We start from the raw sequence: 20,669 nt of genomic DNA, 5'->3' as shown, positions 1-20,669 counted from the left end.
CCTTTCCGTAGGATTTATATTACGAGGTGTTTCAGGTGACATTCGTTAATTGACTTTCGAATCTATAAATTCAGTAAAAAATTCAGTCTAAATTCTACTAGATATCTAAGCATATTTTTAATATTGAACCATTTTGATCATCATGCTCGTGCTTATAAATTACATCTTGACCGTAGAACTCCTCTTGCGGATGAAACTCGGCGGTGCTCCCTGTATTACTAGTTTGCAGATCTAAGATGCCCCCGAATTGAAGCAAAGCAGCTCAGTCACATCCAAACTTCAATTCCTCCAATAGCACGTATCCTACACAGTGCAGCTGATGTTACGTAAATTTAGTAAGAGCATGGGTTCATATAATGCTCCAAAATCCATGATAATCACGTGTCATGCCCATCATGCCAATATAAAACCAGCGATCTGTCATGCAAAATGAATACCCCCAAACTTTATCCTGTTCGTTAGGACGTCCAAATATACCTACTCTGTTGCACAAGAGCCCTAATCCATGGGCATATTTAACATAACTCCATAAATTCATGATCACACATTAACATAAGCAAACTCCATTAGTAGATAAGGCAGGACCCGCAAACCACATCATCTCATCCGTTATCCATGGATTATGGTGACCTTTTTCCGTCGCTGTAAATGAGACCGCTCCGATATTACTGCATTCCTTTAGGTCCAATGAAACCGCCAGCTGCACCCTTACCCATGCACATAAACGTCACCATTCCTTGGACGTCACATCTGGCGTCACATCGCATATGGTACCCAAGCCAGTCTGGATGCATGCATCTGAGATGTACAACCGTCCGCCTTCGGTGGTCCACCGACTTAGCTTGGGTACGGGTGTGTTAAAGGAGCCCGGATTTTAGACACCCACGTCCACACCCTCCAGCTATGCATGAATGATGCATGTAATGATTTGTAGTTTCGGAATGTGGGCTCCACGTGTTTGGCGGAGGGTGAGCGCAGGTGAGTTTGGGAATGAGTCTGGAAACATCGCCTCGCTGGATCCTGGGGTTTGGTGCCCGGGCATCCTCCTTCCATACATTGCACCGGCCAGCGGCCAGCCGAGAAAACCGAGCCGCGGTCGGGGCGTCGCGTACCCGCCTGCTGCCGCTTTTTTACTTCGGCACGGAGCCCCTCTCTTACTCTCACCACCGGTAACCTTTTCTTCTTCGAAAGACATTATAATATTATGTTATTCAAATGTAGAGTTTCTAAAAACTACTCGACAACCAAAATGAATAACCTTCCATCCCACCTCTTATAATATCTCATCGGGTATTTGTTTTTTCAAAAGTCTAATCCTTGGATCCGCTTATAATAGCTAGGATTTCCCTTCCATCCTAATGTAGCAATTGGAAATACTATTGACCATTATAGCAATTAAACTCGATTAGTTTGAATGAAAATTAAAATATTTTATATGACAACAATTGTTATAGCGATGATAAAAATAGATGGTAATGTGGCATGAAATCAATCTACTTGCCGTGACACGTGCCAAGTAATTTTAAGGGGATTTGAATTCTAGACAATTATGACTTTATTATTAAGGGGATCTAGATAAAGAAAAAAATTATGGTAAATTTGAATTCCTTATTGGATCTATATAAAGAAAAAAGTTACATCAATCTTTTAATTTTCGCATCCAAATTATTACATATTTATTCTCCCATACTTATATAAAAAGGCTCAAAGGATCCCAGAGAAGTTATCAAATAGAGGAACTCTTATATTTCCAAGCTCTCATGATGAAAAGTTTTTAAGTTTTCATCTATCATTTTGCTTTTTTTTCTTATAAGTTAGCGGGTCTATAAAACATCAAGACTAAGATGAAGATCAAGCTGAAGTAAAGATCGAGACCAATGCACTTAGACTAAGGTAAAGATCAAGGAAAAATGAAAGATAAAACTGAAATGAAAGCCGAGATTGAGATGCTAAGATCGAGGTAAAGAACTGAGGCCCAAGTGAAGACTTAAAATAATGATAAAGATCAAAGGCCAAATGAAAACCAATGCTAACATGAAAAGATAAAGATAAAAAAACCAACTTAACAAGTTCAAGATAAAAAAGGTTGAGATAAAATAATATAATAAGATGGATGCAAAATGAGCGGTTTGATAAAGCCAAAACGAAGAAGGACCAAAATCAAGTAGATTAGAGTAGAAGAAATATTCTACTTTAATATTTTTTTATATTTATTATTATTATTATTATTTCAAAACTTTTGTGATTGGATTTAAATATTGAAAGTCTTGATTTGAACTAATCCAATAATTTTTTTTTTATATGCATGGATGAGTTTCTTTCTATAAATTTACTAACGTCCTTTAGGCCATTATAGTCGGACAAGATTTTAATATTAATATATGATAATAAAAAATACAAACCTACTAATTAGTTGCCATTTGTTTAATAAAAAATAAATCTTTAACATGATATAATTTTTGAGAGAAAAATTAAAAAAAAAAATTATTTTGAAAAAGACATATATTTGAAAAATGTTAGTTAAATATCCAATAAAAGTTCATTTTGTTTAAAAGGTACCTTTAACATAATAAATAGCTTGATTATCATGAAGCGAAATTCTTTGTGCACTGCAGGCGATGTAAAAAATTCGAGATGAAGTATACCATCTCATTCAATTAATCCACATAGTTATTATTTTTTAATATGTATTTAATACCTACAGGTCAGTCTTTTCATTTAAAAATTTTGTATAATGAAAATATCTATATTTTTTGAAAAAATTATGACATTCTATGCTCATATTATGACATCTTGCATCAATAATATGCACAGGATGTCATAATTTTTTCTAAATAATGAGATCATTTTCATCATTCAAAATTTTTAAATAAAAAAAATGACCTGCAGACATTAAATGCGTATTGAAAAGTAGTTGGACAAAAATATCCCTCTCATATTATGATATCTTAGATCATATTATAACATTCTAAGATATATTACGCTATATGATGTTATAATTTTTTTCAAAAGATTAGGATATTTTTATCATACAAAATTTTTAAATAAAAAAATCGATCTATAGGTATTAAATATGTGTTAGAAAATGATGACTATGTGGATCAATCAGATGAGGTGGTGCACTCTACGTCGAATTTTTTACACCACTTGCGGTGCACAAAGAATTTCTCTGATCACAAATGATTACAGTAGACATTATTTTAGACCACGTGAAATTCTTTGTGCACCGTCCGTAGTGTAGAAAATCTAATGTGGAGTGCACCGCTTCGTCCTACGTGATCATCATTTTTCAACATATATTTAATGTCCATTTAATGTCTGCAGTTTTATTTTTTCGTTTGAAATTTTGAATGATGAAAATATTTTTTTCTTTCCAAAAAAATTATGATATTCTGCGTTGATATTACGGCATTCTGTGTTGAAATTATAATTTTTTGTACAAGATATTATAATTTTTTTATAGGATATTATAAAGAAAAAAAAATATTTTTATCATTAAAAAATATCATATTTTTTTCTCAAAAAATATCATTAAAAAAATATTTTTATCATTAAAAAATTACTATTCTATCAAAAAATTATGGTATAATGTGCAGAAAGTCATAATTTTAATGTAAGATATTATAATATCAACATAAAATATTATAAATTTTTTTAAAAAATATTTTTATTATTTAAAATTTTAAATAAAAAAATAAAATTATAAATATTAAATATATATTAAAAAATAATAATTATATAATTTAATTTAATGAAATGATGTTTTCTGCATCAGATTTTCTATACTGCAGGCGGTGTACAAAATATTTCTGTTTAGGCCACAGGCACCGATCAGCCCATTAAAGGATCTGTTTCACTGCCGGTGACCGGATCCACCTGATGCAGTAATTTATCTCTCCCACCTCCAAACCAACCCATAATAATCCTCTGCCGGGCACCACCTCATCCGCTCGCGTAAAATTCGTCGCACGTGCGACGAACATTTTCTATTCTTTGATACCCTATATTTTCTCCGGCGCGTCCGGCTCCACCGTGAGCTAAGTAGACGAGAAAGGCGACAAATTGAAGGGGCTCTCTCTCATAAGGCTTGTTGTCGACTCTCTCCCGAATCGTAATCTTGGAGAAGCCCTCCGCCTCTCTCCCTCGATGGTTTCAGGTCGAAATCTTTTTTCTTGCTCCCGTTGATCGGTTCGTTATAGTTCGTTTTCTACTTGTTTCTTTGTTTGGTGTCGAGCTTTTTCTGTCTTTGATCGTGATCGGGTTGAGTTTGTTCTCCGGGTATGATTGCTTGTTTATGTTGGAATTAGGAGGTGAAGGGAACTGGCCCTCGGGTGATCGTGGAGTGTAGGGTGAGGGCATTGTGGATGTTTCTTTGATCGGGGATCGTTTTGGTGACATTTTGTGGTCTAGGGTTTTCGGTGATTTTGCGCGTGCTGTGCTTGAAGGGGATTGGAAAGGTGGAATGGGCACCTGCGAATCAGGAGAGATAGATCGAGTTTTATCCAGTCTTGGATGGTTGTTTTCTCCAGCGGTCTTTTGGGCCTGGGATGATGTACTGTAGTAAATGCCCCTGTGTGATAGTTCCCCGGTGTCGGCTATCTGATGTCCTGTTGGTGGAGTAGATGAAACCAGGTTATCTTTTTTTGCGTCTCTTTTTTCCTTTTATTTGATCAATACATAGGAAGTTGCTTTTATGTCACAGATTTTGATTTTTATTCTATTCATTTTTGTGTCTTAGAACTTTACTTAATTAAGTTGTTTGATGGGTGTTTGTATTCCTTTTTGTGGCTTCCCTATTGCTTAGGAAAATTTTTATCTTTGTTATATTGAAAAGATGCCTTTTGAAATGCCCAACTCAAAAGTCGGATTTTTGTATAGATAGCCTGTTTTGTGTGATGATATTATTTTTTCCATTGTTTAAAAGGAATGTAGAGAGGAGAATATTCTGGCTGTGGCGGTTGCTGGGAGATGGAGGGCTGTGACTGCATTGAGCCGCAATGGCCTGCAGATGAGCTTTTGGTGAAGTATCAGTACATATCGGACTTCTTTATAGCACTTGCATATTTCTCGATACCCCTTGAGCTCATTTATTTTGTGAAGAAGTCTTCATTCTTCCCGTATAGATGGGTGTTAATACAGTTCGGTGCTTTCATTGTTCTTTGTGGAGCAACCCACTTGATTAATTTATGGACTTTCACCGTGCACTCGAGAACACTTGCCATAGTAATGACAGTAGCAAAGATTTCAACTGCCGTTGTGTCATGTGCCACTGCATTGATGCTTGTGCATATAATTCCTGACCTGTTGAGTGTGAAAACAAGGGAGCTTTTTCTGAAGAATAAGGCTGAGGAGCTTGATAGGGAGATGGGCCTTATAAGAACACAGGAAGAGACAGGGAGGCATGTCCGAATGCTGACGCATGAAATCAGAAGCACACTTGACAGGCACACTATATTGAAGACTACACTTGTTGAGCTAGGGAGGACTTTGGATTTGGCAGAATGTGCACTGTGGATGCCATCCAATAGTGGTTTAAATCTTCAGCTTTCTCATACTCTGCACCACCAAATACCTCTTGGATCCGTCGTGTCTATTAACCTACCAATTGTCAATCAAGTTTTCAGCAGTAACCGTGCAATAAGGATTCCGCATACTTGTCCACTAGCAAGGATCCGGCCACTCACAGGAAGATATGTGCCACCAGAAGTTGTTGCTGTCCGTGTACCGCTATTACATCTTTCAAATTTCCAAGTAAATGATTGGCCTGAGCTATCTGCAAAAAGCTATGCAATAATGGTTTTGATTCTTCCATCGAATAGTGCAAGAAAGTGGCATTTCCATGAACTGGAGCTTGTGGAGGTGGTTGCTGATCAGGTTGTTATCAACTCCTATTTTCCACCTTTTCCAATAAACTATTGTTGGTCTTGCTTTTTGAAAAATAGTTGTTATTTTATTAATGATCTCTTTATTATTAATGACTGTTGGTGTAACTTTGGCAGAAGCGATCATACATATACTCTAAACACATCTAATAAAACCAACTACTCACCATTTAAGTGTCTTTATTTTGATAATGTTGGAACTTGGAGAGAGATTTTTTATAAGAACTTAAAGGTGAGCCTTGGAAGGAAAGTTGCAACAAAGGGTCTTGAGATGTCATTAGATTACGAAGGATGAATAGCAATCACATCTTTTTGCAGAGGACCGTGGTTGTTAGAAGAGATCTTCATCAGATACCTTTGAATGCTCCCAATATAAGCCATAGAAAGGATTTGTTTCCAAGTTTGGCTGGTGACAACGAGCCCATAAGCCATTGAGATGCTTGTAGCACAATCTTGCAGGAGAAAAAGATGCAGATTTCTTATTTCCAGCACATCAGATCTTCATGTTCATTGTCAATCTTGCAAGAACTCAATCACATTGTGCTGCAAGTTTTGGCAAGGACCTTGTCATTCAACCTCCTTCTGAAAATCTGGTTGGACATGCCCACCTTTGTTCTCCAACCAATAGTCTGTCACTGTCACATTCAGATTAGAAATCCTAGGGAACACTTTTTTCAAGATCCATTGGATTTTAAATTCTTTCCAAACTGTTGCCATATAATTCTCGTCCTTGGTGTCGCAACCAGATCTCATTGTTTTCTTAATAGATATTCTTAGCTCTAGCAATTGTTCATCAACTACATTTGGAATGTGTTATGGTGTCGTGTGTTTAGAGGATATACTGGTAAAATGGCCTTTTCTCCTGGGCCATCGGCAAACTGATAGGTATCACCTATCCTAGGGTTTTTTGGATTTAAACTTTTTGTATCTTGGGACTTTTCAAGGGCTGGTGAGATTGAGGGCTTTTGTATGGGGTTTGTTCATCTCCTCTTTGTGCTTTTCTGCAGCATTAGTGAAGCTTTCTTGATTGTCTCTGCCTGTGAATGTAGGCGGTAGGCACACCATGTAAATTTTTGTGTTCTTCTCTCTTTTTGTTTGCTTTGCTAATTCTGGATCTAGTCTCTTTGCATAACAGGAAAGGTTGAGATTGTCCAAGTCAGTCTTTGCAAAATGTTTGGTCATGCATGCTGATTTGAGAAAGGAATTGTATTTGCTTACTTTAAGAGCTTTATAAGAGCAAGGAATTGTATTTTCTTACTTTAAGCGCTTTATAACTTTTTTATCACAAACGTGTCTCACAGGAGGTAAGCACTATTTACATAATTATGTGCATTTAGAAGGGTTCAAAAAGGTTAATCTTATACTGTAGTATGAGAAAGGATGAATGTATTGCATCTCATGCTGTGCCAAGTGGCCGAGCCATGTCGGTCTCATTCCCAATGACATGCCAAAGCTTGTGGCAAACAACATGGGTCCATCACACACCAGCACAAGCCAATACAAGATGCTATATTTTGATATGCTCGCATTGGCACAGAACAATACTTCAATGTTCACGTATGAGACCTTAGTCATTGCTTGATTTTGAAACATATTATAATGATCTCATGTGTTCTTCACTTTTCTTGGATGCTTTTCTCTTTCTGGTTTTGCTCTACACTGTTGGGGATGGTAGCTGAATTGACCTGAAATCCATTTGCAATGTTTCCTTCTATCTTGTGTTCATGGAATTTATGTTAAATCTGTGTGTTGAAAATGGAAAAGTATCACTACTTAAGATGCACAAAACTGGTGTGATGTGCATGTTATTGATGATGTCAGCATGTTCAGATTTGATTGTTTTGAGCAAAGGGGTTTGTGTATTTTCGTCATTTTCAACAGGCGATATTTTTGTGGCTTGACCAGATGCTGCATCAGTCTACTAAGGGATTCATGGTTAGATCCTTCCACTGCTGAAGGTCTGCTGCTGTGTTTTATTGTTGATGAAGTTTAAACATGTAGCTGTCACTTGGATTCTGTATGAACTTCTATATTACAAATCCCTTGTTTTAATGAAGTTTTTTATGCAAGATCATGCAGAACTATATTCTGAAACAGTCTGGTATTCTGTGAAAGATCCTCACGTAATGAATCAATCTGTCCTGTCACTCAAAGGAAAATTATGACCAAGTGCTGCCAATTTCCCGTCCAAAAATTATTAGTGGGTATGTTAATGAAGAAGTGGTGAAGGAAAATTCTGCTTGTGCATCACTGCAAGTTACAATATATATGGTCTTACTTGACCAGGATATTGAGGGCTTCAAACTATTCTATAAATATTACTCATGTATTTTGGTGTGGTGTATAGAAGCCCTTTAGGAGTTGCTTCCCTGTAAAAGGGCTGTCTTCTGAGCAAGCAACGTGAGTAATGATAATAAATAAGTTAGAAGAGATAGCTGCCATGTATGACCCACTGTTGCTTCTCCCTTCTTATTCTGACCCTGATTCATCAATACATCATGTCCTCTTATTACTTTTTCCATAAATAGATTTGTATCAGATATGTGTTGCGCAAGGAGGCTAGAATTGGTTAGATTGATTTTAGTTTTAAGCAATGAGGCTAATCTTGTAGCATGGCATATTATCTTGAGTCACTGCTAGCAGTTTATTATGATCAAAACTTAGCACCAAGACCCACTCAAAACAATGAACTCTTGTATTTTCATTCAACCGAGGTAACTGAAAATTATGAATATATTTGCTTTCTATGAATCTTCTTTTTATGTGAATTTTACTGAATCAGTAAAGTTATTGGGTGTCTTTTAATTCTTCAAGTAGATTCTTTTGCTATCAATAAGCTCTTTGCAGGCTCCTAGATATTTCATCCACTATAAATTGAATGATTTTTTTTTTTTTTATGTTGGTAAAAAAACTCCTTAAATTAAAAAAGCTATACTTGTGGCAAAGCAGCAGCCTCTATCTGGAAATTAATCTGTTGGTGTTTATAAAATCATACATACTGGCCTTGTTTCTTCTTTAAATTCTCTAACTTTTTTTTTTTTTTTTGATTTTCATGATTGTTTTTTTTTAAGCTTTGATTTCTTTCATAGTTGCTGGTTTGAGTGAATATGTTATGATGCAGGTAGCAGTTGCACTTTCTCATGCTGCAATTCTAGAAGAGTCTATGCAGGCACGCAACCTACTCATGGAGCAAAATGTTGCTCTAGATTTAGCTCGTCGGGAGGCAGAAATGGCAATTCGTGCTCGCAATGATTTTCTAGCTGTCATGAACCATGAAATGCGGACTCCTATGCATGCAATCATTGCTCTGTCCTCCCTGCTTCTGGAAACCGAGCTAACGCCAGAGCAACGCTTGATGGTGGAAACTGTATTGAAGAGTAGTAACCTTCTCGCAACACTCATCAATGATGTTTTAGATCTTTCTAAGCTTGAGGATGGGAGCCTTGAGCTGGAGATTGCAGCATTCAATCTTCATTCTGTTTTCAGAGAGGTTTTCTTCTTCTTCTTCTTCTTCTTCTTCTTCTACTTCTTCTTCTTTTGATATATTCATCTGTCGTTTTTTTAATTTACCTAATCAAATTGTTGCTTTGCATTGTAGGTCATTCATTTGATAAAGCCGATAGCAGCTGTAAAGAAGCTCTCAGTATTGGTTACACTAGCACCTGATCTGCCTTTGTGTGCCATTGGTGATGAGAAGCGGCTTATGCAAGCTATTTTAAATATATCTGGTAATGCCGTTAAGTTCACAAAGGAGGGTCATATATCAATTATGGCTTCTGTTGCGAAACCAGATTCTCTAAGAGACTCTCGAGCTCCCGAATATTATCCAATTACTAGTGACGGGCACTTCTACTTGCGTGTGCAGGTCTGTTAGCATCCAGAACTTGGCTTACTGTGATTATCTTGGGGCTTTTATGGGACAAGATATCTTGATAAGAAATGGATACATATCTCGTTATTAGATGGAGCAAATTTCTCTCTAAACATGCTTCTAACTTATAAATGATGTAACAACCAATTCTTAGTGCCACGAACCGACCAACCTCAGATCCAAGCAGTATTTTGTTTGTGCCATGAACACCATCTTCAAGTGCATATTATTGTGTTAAAACCACCTTGAGATGCAAATCTTAGATTCAATTACTTCAAATGCTTATTCTTAAATGCTGCAGGTAAAGGATACTGGTTGTGGAATCAGTCCCCAAGATTTACCACACATCTTTACCAAATTTGCACGCTCTCAACATGGAGCAAACAAAGGTTATAGTGGAAGCGGACTCGGGCTCGCCATTTGTAAGAGGTATAAAGAAAAATATGTTCCAGCCATATTTTGTAGCATTTTAATTTGATATATTGATTTTTTTCTTTTTTAGGAAAAATTCAATGCATGTTATGTTACTCTTCACGTTCTCAAGAATCATCTTGCATAAAGTTTTAGAGCACTTCTTAAAAAATCTAGTTATCATCAATAATTTGTGAGATTGTAGATTTTCCTTGTCTGCATGTAAATACGTGTATATATTTTCATGAGCGTATGTTCATGTATGTTTTGTCATGAGGGTGTCTTTCTAATTACTGTCCTGACACATTTCTACTGGAGCAACATTTTAGGTTTATAAGCCTCATGGAAGGACACATTTGGCTTGAGAGTGAAGGTGTGGGTAAAGGTTGCACAGCAACATTTATTGTCAAACTTGGTGTATGTGAAAAATCGAAGAGTCATCTTCAACAAATTGTTCCAGTGACTGGGTCAAATATTGGAGATGCTGATCTTTCTGGTCCAAGAGTACCCTTTCGAGACGAGAGTGGTCTGCTTCCCTCCAGGTTCCGGTACCAGAGAAGTGTATAGATATTACAGAAGAAAAATTTCTGCATGATGGAGCAATACAGCTTGAAAAGCAATGATCCATGGGTCCAATTTTGTGACGGTTCAAGGCGACGGGCTGTTCAGCCAGCAACACAGGTTAAGAGGATTCTGATGGTTTAGTGATGATCATGAGCTGAGGTGATTAGATTTGCAGCTAGGCTAGGCTGAATTGAACAGCAAGTTGCCTGATAGGATTTCTGTTTCACAAGTTCTATATTAGGAACACTTGCTTCCCATCGAAAGCATTCTAAATTTGCTAACTGCAATAAATCCATTGGAGAAAGAGAATGGGTTTTCTTGAACTTGTCAAGCAGATTGGCATAGCGTAGGATGCATGCTTGTCTTGTATTTGGAGGAGCCATGAATCGTATATCTTTACTTATAGAGCATCAAACATGATCTTTTCATTTTTCCTCTGAGTTCATACTTAGGTTGAATAGCTTTCACTATATATTTCTAACCATTGCAAATATTTGGGCTGATGTTTTGAATTTTAAATTGATCTTTCAAATGTGAGCAGTCTTTTGGTTTTCCATATAATGAATGGCTTGATCAAATTGATCCTCCCTGAGGAAACTCCTCTGCAATCAAAAATTCTATCCATATACCGATTTTAGAGGTTAGTATTGGAAAGGCAAGGCCAGAAATGTTGAAATTGATGTGGACTCGAGTCGTTTGGCAACCGGTTCTTATTTGTTATGTGGATAAGGCTAATAAAGAGGAGTTAATGTAACCATCCACAAAGCTCCAACATTTTAAAATATAAATCTTTTTGTTTTGATGACCTAATGTTTGTTTACAAAATAAAAGTAAATTGTATGAAATAAAAAATATGTAGAATATGAAGCCAAAGATTTCAATAACATTGATTAAAGAAAAAGCTAAATATTTTTGTTAAGAAAGACAAAAGTGAAAGGAAGGAAAAAAAAATGATGCAAAATCTTGCTTAAATTTTCAAGCTTTAGTTTTAATCCAGGATGATCATTAAATTTGATCCAGGATGATCAATAAATTTGATGTAGATTATTTTGATCATTATCGATAAAATTGGATAGGATACAGGAATAAGATCTATCATATCAATAAGTAAAATTATACTAAATTTTTGAAGGTCATAATTTAGTTGTATGCTATCCGATTAAATTTATTAGGTAATTTTTTGAACACTATGTGCCATCACATCAAGTGATTAGATCCAAATTTCATCTTTTAATTTCTGAAAGTAGTTCGATCAAACCAAATTCTTTTTGGAAGGTAGGAATGATTTTGGTTGGATATATCTTTCTATCTAAGAAAAATTAGATGAAGAAGATAAAAGCAGAATTAATGTAGAAGTAGAGATGTATATCCTACAAAGATTTTAGTTTTTTTATATTTATTTTCATAGTCATATTTATTTGGAATATTGGCTATTAGGCGACATTCAAATTAGGAAAGAAATTCATTCTGAATTATGTATAAGTAGATCTCGCTATAGTAAATAGAGGTAATATATTTTAATTTATGATTGTCGGACAAAGAAAAAAGAATTTGATCTTATTTTTGTCAAATTTTTTATTTTTTTCTCAAACTTTTTGAGAGATTTGAGTACAATAGATCTAGAGATTTTTTTCTCCTCCCTAATTAGATCAAAATTGACCTTTCAATCTAGACAACTAAAAGTAGATCTAGGCATATGGATGTGTATGGGCACTTGCATAGCAGGAATTGTGAATATCATTTTTTTTGATTAGGCATGAACAACTAAGATAGGACTTTGATAGTGTCATGTTACAAGGGGATGAACGATGGAATTGCCCTTTTTCCTGAGATACAGTGCCATTTTTCTCTTCGGCATCCTAACAAAGAAATAGATTTGAAGCAGCATGCCGATGCTTGGTTCAGAATGCCTACACCCTATTAAAAAAAAATTATTGCATGCACCACATGCACGTCCATATTTGTGCAAGCCACCAATCATCATGGTGTGCTGCAGTAGGCCATCATTGAGATAAGCGTACCTATGCTTGCACCTTGGTGATTAGTGGCATGCACCGGCATCAATAATTCCTCCACTGCATATACTGATTAACACACAGTCACCATAGGCCCTAAAATTGGCAGCATAAAAAAAAAAGGTGGTGCCAGGTAAAGGTTATATATTTTGGGCTATAAGTTGGGCTGCCTAAATATATTCAGTCCATGTGTACATTAACGCACATCACACATTTAAGAGAAGAAGAATTCCACCGAAAATAAATAAATAAAAGAATATTTAAGTGTGCTAGTGGAAATAGAACATGCATATATCTTGCATATATGTAGATGCTTTTTTTTTTTTTTTTTCCAATTATTTTTAAAATATAATAACGTAATAAAATAAATTATAATAAATAAAAGTTTCAATAATGAAATTTTTATCATACATTAAGCAATGAATTCAAAAGATATCTAAGCAAAAAAATTCCATCTTTCATACTAGTACCTATATCATGAGCAGAGATCTTTACACAAGATAAGACTCTATGGGAGAACTTCATCATTAATACTGGCATCATAAATGGTGGTCCAGTGTGATGTATGTGGCACTAATTTTTCTTCTTTTTTTTCAAATATTTTTAAAATATAATGTAACAAGTTATAATAAATAGAACGTTTCAATACTACACTTTTTATTGCAAATTAAATAATAAACTTTAATGATAGAAAAAGAAAACTTTAATTATTAATATCATGTCCAAGTAACGAATGGAAAACTATATACAAGAACCTTCATGCAAAACCATCGTCAATACTAGCATCAATAATAGCAACGTCCTAGGTGATGCAGAAGATATAATTTTTTCATTTTTTTCAAGTATTTTTGTAATAATGGCCGAGTATATTAATACCTGGCATCATTAATATCTGTTGCATATCAAGTAACAAATTTTTATGATGGTTGGGCATATTTATACTAACGTCCACATGGCTCATAGGAAACTTTATACCAAGTGAACCTCCATATATCCATTTATTTATCTATCTATCTATCCACGCATGCACGCACGCATGCACTTATTTTTTATATACACACGTACACACACTTATTTGTCAGATCAGACCCCAGATTGTTATTTATCACCTTTTGCATGCATGTGCCTGGCACTGTAACAAAGCACCTAATAATACATATGGTGACTATGTAATAGTGTGACCCATTTGAACGACTGTCCAAGATATGGCGTATCCTATGAACATCTCTTAGTTTCTGGTCAGGTCCTGCAAGGATTTCCACCTGAAGCAATGATTGCATCTAATTCTATCATCCTGGGAGTGCAAGCCTGAAGGCATTAAATTGATGATGCTCGCCAAGCCGGAAGTTAGCTGAAGCTCCAGTTTCGGCAGAGGCAGTGAACCTTTGCAAGGGAAGCCATATAATCATCAGACCTGTAACCAAGAATAATAGCATAATCAAATGAATAAATGATTGCCAAGCTCCAACATATCTCAGTTAGTCTCAAAAGAAATTCGTGAAAAAAACAAACCTGGATCCATATGGAGACTGACATGCTGCAAGAATATTGAGTTTTGCTGCATCCATATCATTCTACACAAGTGATTGTATAAATTTGTTAACACAATATATTTCCTGACTTCTTATATACAGAACCATGATCCATCTATATATAAGCTGCTTGAATGAGGAATACTACTACATCTTATGTTTCCCGACATTTTATATACATTTCAGAACTCAGTACCACACATCAATCATTATGCAGCAAATTGACAAAGACTTGCTTATGTTTCTTGATGGATTCACTTCCATCCAAAACTTAAGTTCATATTAAGAAGTCCAAGAGAAAATGTTGTTGTTCTCAAGCTGAGTATGTTTCTAGAAATATCTACTACATATAGAATGCAAAATTCTGGGGAAAAGGCAAGGTGGTTCTTAACTAGTCCACTCATGTGACTTCCTGTTCTCTGCCACTCCATCCTTATCTAAACATTGGACTTTCATCCGAAGGCACCCGGCAGAATACAAGCCAAAAATAGGGGTATGCATAGAAAACTGAAGCTGCAGCTCCCACCTCTCCCTCAAGACAGAGAAAGCACTGACCTTATTTTCTTTTCCTTTCTTTTTTCCCTTGAGAAAAGAAATGCACCAACCAAAATTGAAGGTCATTTAATAATTTGAAAAATGGTTAAAAGGATTCCCGAACAAGACAGGATAACATCTACCTATTTCAAGGTTTGATGGGATCCATCTTACTCCTCCCAATTAGATCAGCAATGTGCATTGGAAGTGCTAAATGCTGGTTCCATCCAATGGCTTCAAGGCATCTAGAGACCAACCCAGAGTAAGATCTAATTATAGTTGTGTAATCATGCCCGTAATAATGAATTTGAACTACTCCAAATTTATTGAATATCAAATCCCTTGCATCATGGCCATGATTATGGGGACCCCTAAGCTAGGTCTCTTGATCATTTTACCTTCCCGTGCAAGGCCTGATGACTATGTCCTCTTATGAGTTATTTCTCATCAAAGGACCCCACCTAAGAGAAAAAGGTCATATGGAAGACACATGGCCAATTCTCTTCGAACCCACGTCACCTTGAAAAGATGGGAAGGAGGAAAAAGCGATGCTCTATATTGAACTAATTGCTTTGGCATGCCAGCCAAGCAAGAAGGAAACCACTGAATGACTTTCAGTCAACTATATTTGTATCCTGTGGAAAAATTGTATTATAAAGCATGAAGTAATAAATAATTTGAAAATTCTGCCTAAGAACAATGCATGCCTTCAACCCTAGACAAGATGAAGTATTTCCTCACAGAAATCACTTTGTTTCTATAGCATAGTATGTTCATGTAATGCAGAAGAAATCTAATTGAGTACCGACCTGAGATTCATAAAAAAGGCCAGCATATAAAGAAGCGTAGAAGTATTCATTCTCCCGTCCATCTGAGAAGGCTGTAACAAGCTGAAAAAAATCAACAAGATAATTTGATGAGTTAGCGGAAGCATATAAAATATGGACAGCCTAACCTATTTTGTTACAAATTAATTCCAGTGTATAGGAATCATTTGTTTATGTCAAAAATCAATGATAGCATGGATGCAATGCAATGGATTCTGATCATTCCCACCATGCTGAGATCTTCACAACATATGGCTATTGTTAGAAACTTCACTAATATGAACCACCCCCCAATTTTTTTGAGTTCATGATTAACAAAAACAAGCATTTCTTTTGGATACAGAATGACCTAAAATATATAAAAGACAGAGACATTCCTCATGCATTTGACATGTATGAATGTTGAAGATCAACTCACAACATTTGGCTGTTATCAATATTTTTACTATATGGGCTGCAAACCCTTTTTTTTTTTTTTTTGAGTTCATAAACCAATGAAACCAAGAACTTGTTTTGGGTAAGTGCGACCCATTGAAAAATCAAGCATGGTATAGATATGCCTGACGAGTTGGACATGTATGAATACTAAGGATAAATAACGAAACATCAAAAGAATTATAGCCTTCAACTGGTCTCAGAAATGAATACTGAAAAGCTGAGTGATTCTACACAGACCTTCTCAGGGTCCCCACCATCTTTAAAGAGATTATAGGCTTGACGCATTACAGGCCGTGGATCTTGGCCAACCTGAAAATTAATTAAATACATGTTGCTTAGGCACACAAAGAAGTTTACATGTCAGAACTGCAATAGCCACTTTACCGATCCCACGTAGATGATATAAAGCATGTTATTTTGTAAATAATATTCCTCAGGAGTCTATATAATTATAGATAAATGCAGGTTTGTTACCTCACATATTGGTAGCCTCTGCTTACTTTGGTCTTCTTTTGTTTATATTTCTTTCATGTGCATGAGCATGCATGCATGCTTTTGCATTTCTGCATGTTATATGAGATGGTCTTTGGGGTTCACTTCTGATTGCCACTTATTACGAACATTTGGATGCAATGCTAATATTCATATTGACAATGCAGCTCAATGAAATTATAAAAATGGCAATTAAGATAGGTTGGTAATTGCAAGGTCATAGCTGAAGGGGCATTTAGAACTAACCAAAAGAGTTTCTTCCATCATTATGAATCTGGGTTTAATCCAGTAAACAAAAAATTAAACCTCCTACAGGTTTCAAAGCACACTGGATTCAAAATTTTCTGGATATGTACACAAGTTGCATGAGAGTAAAATGGGCAGTAAATAGATGCAACACAACGCCGTCTCTGCAATCAGTTTAGGTATCAAAACTCAAAATACGATAATCAAATATAAAAATATCGATCCTTCAGGGCAATCTGATTCTTTGAACTAGACTTCTGACATAGGTAAATTTGCTTGACATTTTTTCCTAGTGCTCTTTCTAATTCTTTCAATGTCCCTCATTATAGATTTTAATGATGATGTGTGTGCATATTTTAAATGGTTTCAGGAATTTAAATTTCTCTAGTTAAATTGCCAGCAGCGGTTAGCTCAGCCAGTTGGCATCCCTCTCTCCATAGGAGAGGTCTCCAATTCAAACCTGGGTGGATGCGAATAACCATCATATTTCTCAAAAAAAAAAAAAAAAAGACTATATTTAAATCTCTGAAGCACTGGTATAAAATTCAAATCCACTGAAATCAGCCAGACTTTACTATCCATAGCACAGGTTGTTCAGCTTGTCAGCAATGTCATGGTCTTTAAAGGACAAGCAATTGACAAAGTCACAAAACTATATGAAAACAATGTCTGAAGCAAATCATCGGAACCAAAACCGACCAATGTCTTTCTTCAATGCAAGTTCATGGATGGGAATTCAATGAAATCCAAAAAAGTATTCGATTAAAACAGGAAAACACTAGACTTGCCTCCAAGAATCGCTTCCTAGCTTCCTCCACTCCACATAATTGAGCTTCACAAAGAAAGCACCATATAGATTCCTCTGTATCATTTGGGTTTGCAGCAACATCCAATCTGAACTGCTCTGCACCTTCTTTGAATCTATGCAACCATTCACATCAAGTTTGATGGTGCATTTTGATGAACAAATTATTCGCGATACTTTATAATTTTCCATGTTCTTTGAAATTGCAAGTCAGAATTTTGTAGCAGTGGGTACTTGTTTATAAAGTAAAACTAAAATCATGAAACTGAAGTTTTATAACTTGAATGTTATTTTCCAAATTTGCATTTCTCTTTCATTATCTTCTTACATCCTTTTAGTTTTTGAATCTTCAGTTTTGACAACCAAACAACTCTTAAAAATTGAAACTGAAATTTTCTAATATGAGGTCAATTTTCCAAATTCATTTTTTTCTTCCTTATCATCTTGTTTTCTTTTCCCAATTTTGAACCTTATATTTGACATCCAAACACCTCTTAAAAATCTATCATTTTAAATGCAAGAAAGGAACAAAATCAAGATTTTGGAATTAGAAACCTCCAAGCAAAGCTGCAAACTTTCCAAAAAAATCTAAGCCAATCAATCAATTTGTTATGAAATCTACATTGCAGCAAGTTCTAATCTTTCTGAACACCAATTGCAGGTCAAGCAACTCGGCACATGTTTAAAGGTCAAAGAATAAAAATGGGCACAGAAACAGTACCTATTCAGATAATAGAGAGACAGCCCTCTCTGCCAAAGATCTGAAACGGGCCCAATCAGAGTTAATTTACATCATTTTGGCATTAAAAAGAAGCAAAAAAAAAACCACAAATTAAACGAACCTACATGCCTTCTGGCGAGGATCTAACTCAATGGCTCGGTCGAACTCGGCCAGCGACCCAGCAACATCTCCCTAGCCGTCATTAAATTCCTTCAAATTACTCAAAAACTCGAAGAGCGAGAGAGAGTCTCCACCGTAGAGGGGAGGGAAAAGGAACATGGTACCTGCCGGAAGAGCAGCATGCCCCGGCGGACGGCGATGGAGGCGTCGCGCGCGCGGTTGCCGCCGGTCAAGGCATCCCAGATGGCCGACGCCGACGGCAAGAAGAGCCGCCGGGGGAGAGCAAGGGCCAGGCGCGACGGCCTGGGGTTAGCGTGCGGTATTGGAGAAGAGAGAAGGCCGAGGGACAGGGGGTTGGCGGTGGCGGGAGTTCTGAATCCATGGGGAAAGGAGGAGGTAGAGGCGAAGGAGAGGGAAGAGCAAGTAGCAGCCATAGAAAAAGGAGGGATTTTTCAGTTGAACAAAGGATATGCTTCAAGCGCCTCTCAAGCGGACATGTAACAGCTTCAGATACGCTACATAGCATCATTAGTCTGAATTAAATATAACATACATGCATACATACATACATACATTCATACGTGTGTGTGTGTATATAGCTAATAAGCTATAAGGAAGGGCTATCTAACACAAAAAATGCTGATTCCGTTCTTGGTGACTCACTCCACTAGATTTGAATCCCTGCCTCCTTATCCAAGTAACAAAGAATGATACTAATCAAGCAAGCATTCGATAGTTTTTAGAGTGCCATGCCACATGATATGAACAAATTAACTTTGGCAAACCAATGATCTCTTTTTGCAGATATTTGAGATTGCAGTGTGAACCAATGAAAAATCGGTAATAGAAGCAGAACACAGTCTTTCCTGTCGCCTCCTATTCAATCCAAAGCAGAAAAAAAAGCTCCATTAGACTTGATGGCGTCCCGCCGATCGCCCGAAGACCGCAGAGCACCATCCGAATGTCGAGAAGCCAAATCAACTCAAGGGCACAAAACAAAAAAAATTGACACTAGGCTGTCTCTGTCATATTGTATCGCAGAGCAAGAGAATTGCTATCTGAACCCTTTTGATGATGCCAAGGTTGCCACCGGAAGAATGCTTCCTTCTGGAAATACCCTTTTGATGAGAAATCCTAATTTAAGTGTTTTAAGAGTTTTCTTTGGAGTTTTTTAAGATATTTAGTCATGCTTATCCCTTGCAGTAGTCACCGTGCTTATAAATGCATCCTTATGTACCTCGATTTTTCTCCATCAATAAAATTTGCTTTTCTATTGCGGCCAATTCTCTGTTGCACCCATCATCAGAGAAGAGCATCTGTAAAAGAAGTTCTCACTGATCAGAATTATATCCGATAAAGACCCTCCGATGCTTAAGTCAGCAAAAAGTGGTGAACAGCAGATTAAGAAATATTTGAATTGGCAGAGTTTCAGCTCAAAATTGTCTTACCTACGCTGTTCATTTACCTTCCTTTTATACATATTTCAGATGTAATTATCGAGCACGTGGTCCCACTTTTTATGGTACTAAATTATCGGTTCATAATTATAGAGTTAATGGGCTGTTTATGCCCACTAATGACCGTGACACGTAGTTGATAACCATTTATAATGGTTAGATGTGTAGGTTCCGCACATTCCGGCCTTATATGATCGTGGGAAGATAAGCCGACTATATATCGGTAACTGTAGTAGGTCGGTAGTCGTGGAGACCAGAATGAGCATCGGTCGGTAACTCTAATATACCAATGGTCTTCGATCGGATATTAACCAAGTTGTCCCTTGTTAGTTGATAATAGCCGACTGTTGATCAGTCAATTGATTATTAGTCGGAGTATTGTATTCATAAGGCCGATGTAGAGTCAGTCGGGGGTTGGTTGAATTGTCCCAACAGTTGCCCTCCACTCCCAAGTTTAAGGTGGTCTGACGTGTATATTGTTATGTGGTCTATCACGTTGGATGAAGGGAGTTTTCATGTGCTGCCTCGAGCCCCGACTCGGCTGCTAGTATTAATGACTTCTTGGAATACAAAAGATTTCCAGCTATTTTATTGTTTTGATAGTTGTAAAATCATTATTGAGCTGTCGTTTCGGAAAGACAATTCGGTGCCCAGAAAATTCGGATGATTTGATTCTGACTAACAGATCTTGACCATGTGTCTAAATGTCATTGGCACTGAGCTGTTCACGCAAATAATGGTGAGGTGGCATGAT

General features: G+C 36.4%; 2 protein-coding genes across 5 annotated transcripts; one reads left to right on the top strand and one right to left on the bottom strand.

Annotated features, from left to right (window-relative positions):
- Positions 1 to 3,938: 3,938 nt before the first annotated feature.
- LOC105039888 (probable ethylene response sensor 1) lies at positions 3,939 to 11,162 on the top strand. 4 transcript variants are annotated; one of them, XM_019848638.3, is made up of 7 exons: positions 4,016 to 4,156; positions 4,308 to 4,632; positions 4,925 to 5,874; positions 9,004 to 9,372; positions 9,481 to 9,747; positions 10,055 to 10,182; positions 10,494 to 11,162. In XM_019848638.3, the coding sequence occupies exons 3-7, from the start codon at positions 4,969 to 4,971 to the stop codon at positions 10,729 to 10,731; spliced, it is 1,908 nt and encodes a 635-aa protein (XP_019704197.1). In that variant the 5' UTR covers positions 4,016 to 4,156; positions 4,308 to 4,632; positions 4,925 to 4,968; the 3' UTR covers positions 10,732 to 11,162. The 4 variants fall into 4 exon arrangements, with proteins under 4 accessions (XP_010914501.1, XP_019704197.1, XP_010914503.1 ...); XM_010916200.4 differs by having other exon boundaries at positions 4,028 to 4,156; positions 4,411 to 4,632; XM_010916199.4 differs by lacking the exon at positions 4,308 to 4,632 and having other exon boundaries at positions 3,939 to 4,156.
- A 2,516-nt stretch (positions 11,163 to 13,678) lies between these two features.
- On the bottom strand, positions 13,679 to 18,949 carry LOC105039887 (uncharacterized). Its single transcript, XM_010916197.4, has 8 exons — positions 18,623 to 18,949; positions 18,464 to 18,530; positions 18,339 to 18,378; positions 17,601 to 17,733; positions 16,312 to 16,383; positions 15,619 to 15,699; positions 14,256 to 14,317; positions 13,679 to 14,157 (listed from the first exon to the last, which is right to left on the bottom strand). Exons 1-8 carry the CDS (start codon positions 18,890 to 18,892, stop codon positions 14,091 to 14,093), a joined length of 792 nt encoding a protein of 263 aa, XP_010914499.1. The 5' UTR covers positions 18,893 to 18,949; the 3' UTR covers positions 13,679 to 14,090.
- Positions 18,950 to 20,669: the final 1,720 nt, after the last annotated feature.

The sequence above is a fragment of the Elaeis guineensis genome, chromosome 1 (genome assembly GCF_000442705.2).
Source record: "Elaeis guineensis isolate ETL-2024a chromosome 1, EG11, whole genome shotgun sequence".
In the NCBI taxonomy this organism is placed as follows: Eukaryota; Viridiplantae; Streptophyta; class Magnoliopsida; order Arecales; family Arecaceae; genus Elaeis; species Elaeis guineensis.
This window is presented reverse-complemented; position numbering and strand designations above follow the sequence as displayed.

What these genes read in the sequence shown, in the direction of transcription:
- LOC105039887 (XM_010916197.4), bottom strand. Translation starts at nt 18,892, where the DNA reads ATGGCTGCTACTTGCTCTTCCCTCTCCTTCGCCTCTACCTCCTCCTTT. An exon ending in GCCTTTTTTATGAATCTCAG is followed by an intron (nt 14,318 to 15,618) that starts GTCGGTACTCAA and finishes TCACTTGTGTAG; the next exon opens with AATGATATGGATGCAGCAAA. An exon ending in CAGTCTCCATATGGATCCAG is followed by an intron (nt 14,158 to 14,255) that starts GTTTGTTTTTTT and finishes TCTTGGTTACAG; the next exon opens with GTCTGATGATTATATGGCTT.
- LOC105039888 (XM_010916199.4), top strand. Translation starts at nt 4,969, where the DNA reads ATGGAGGGCTGTGACTGCATTGAGCCGCAATGGCCTGCAGATGAGCTT. An exon ending in TGGAGGTGGTTGCTGATCAG is followed by an intron (nt 5,875 to 9,003) that starts GTTGTTATCAAC and finishes GTTATGATGCAG; the next exon opens with GTAGCAGTTGCACTTTCTCA. An exon ending in ACTTCTACTTGCGTGTGCAG is followed by an intron (nt 9,748 to 10,054) that starts GTCTGTTAGCAT and finishes TAAATGCTGCAG; the next exon opens with GTAAAGGATACTGGTTGTGG.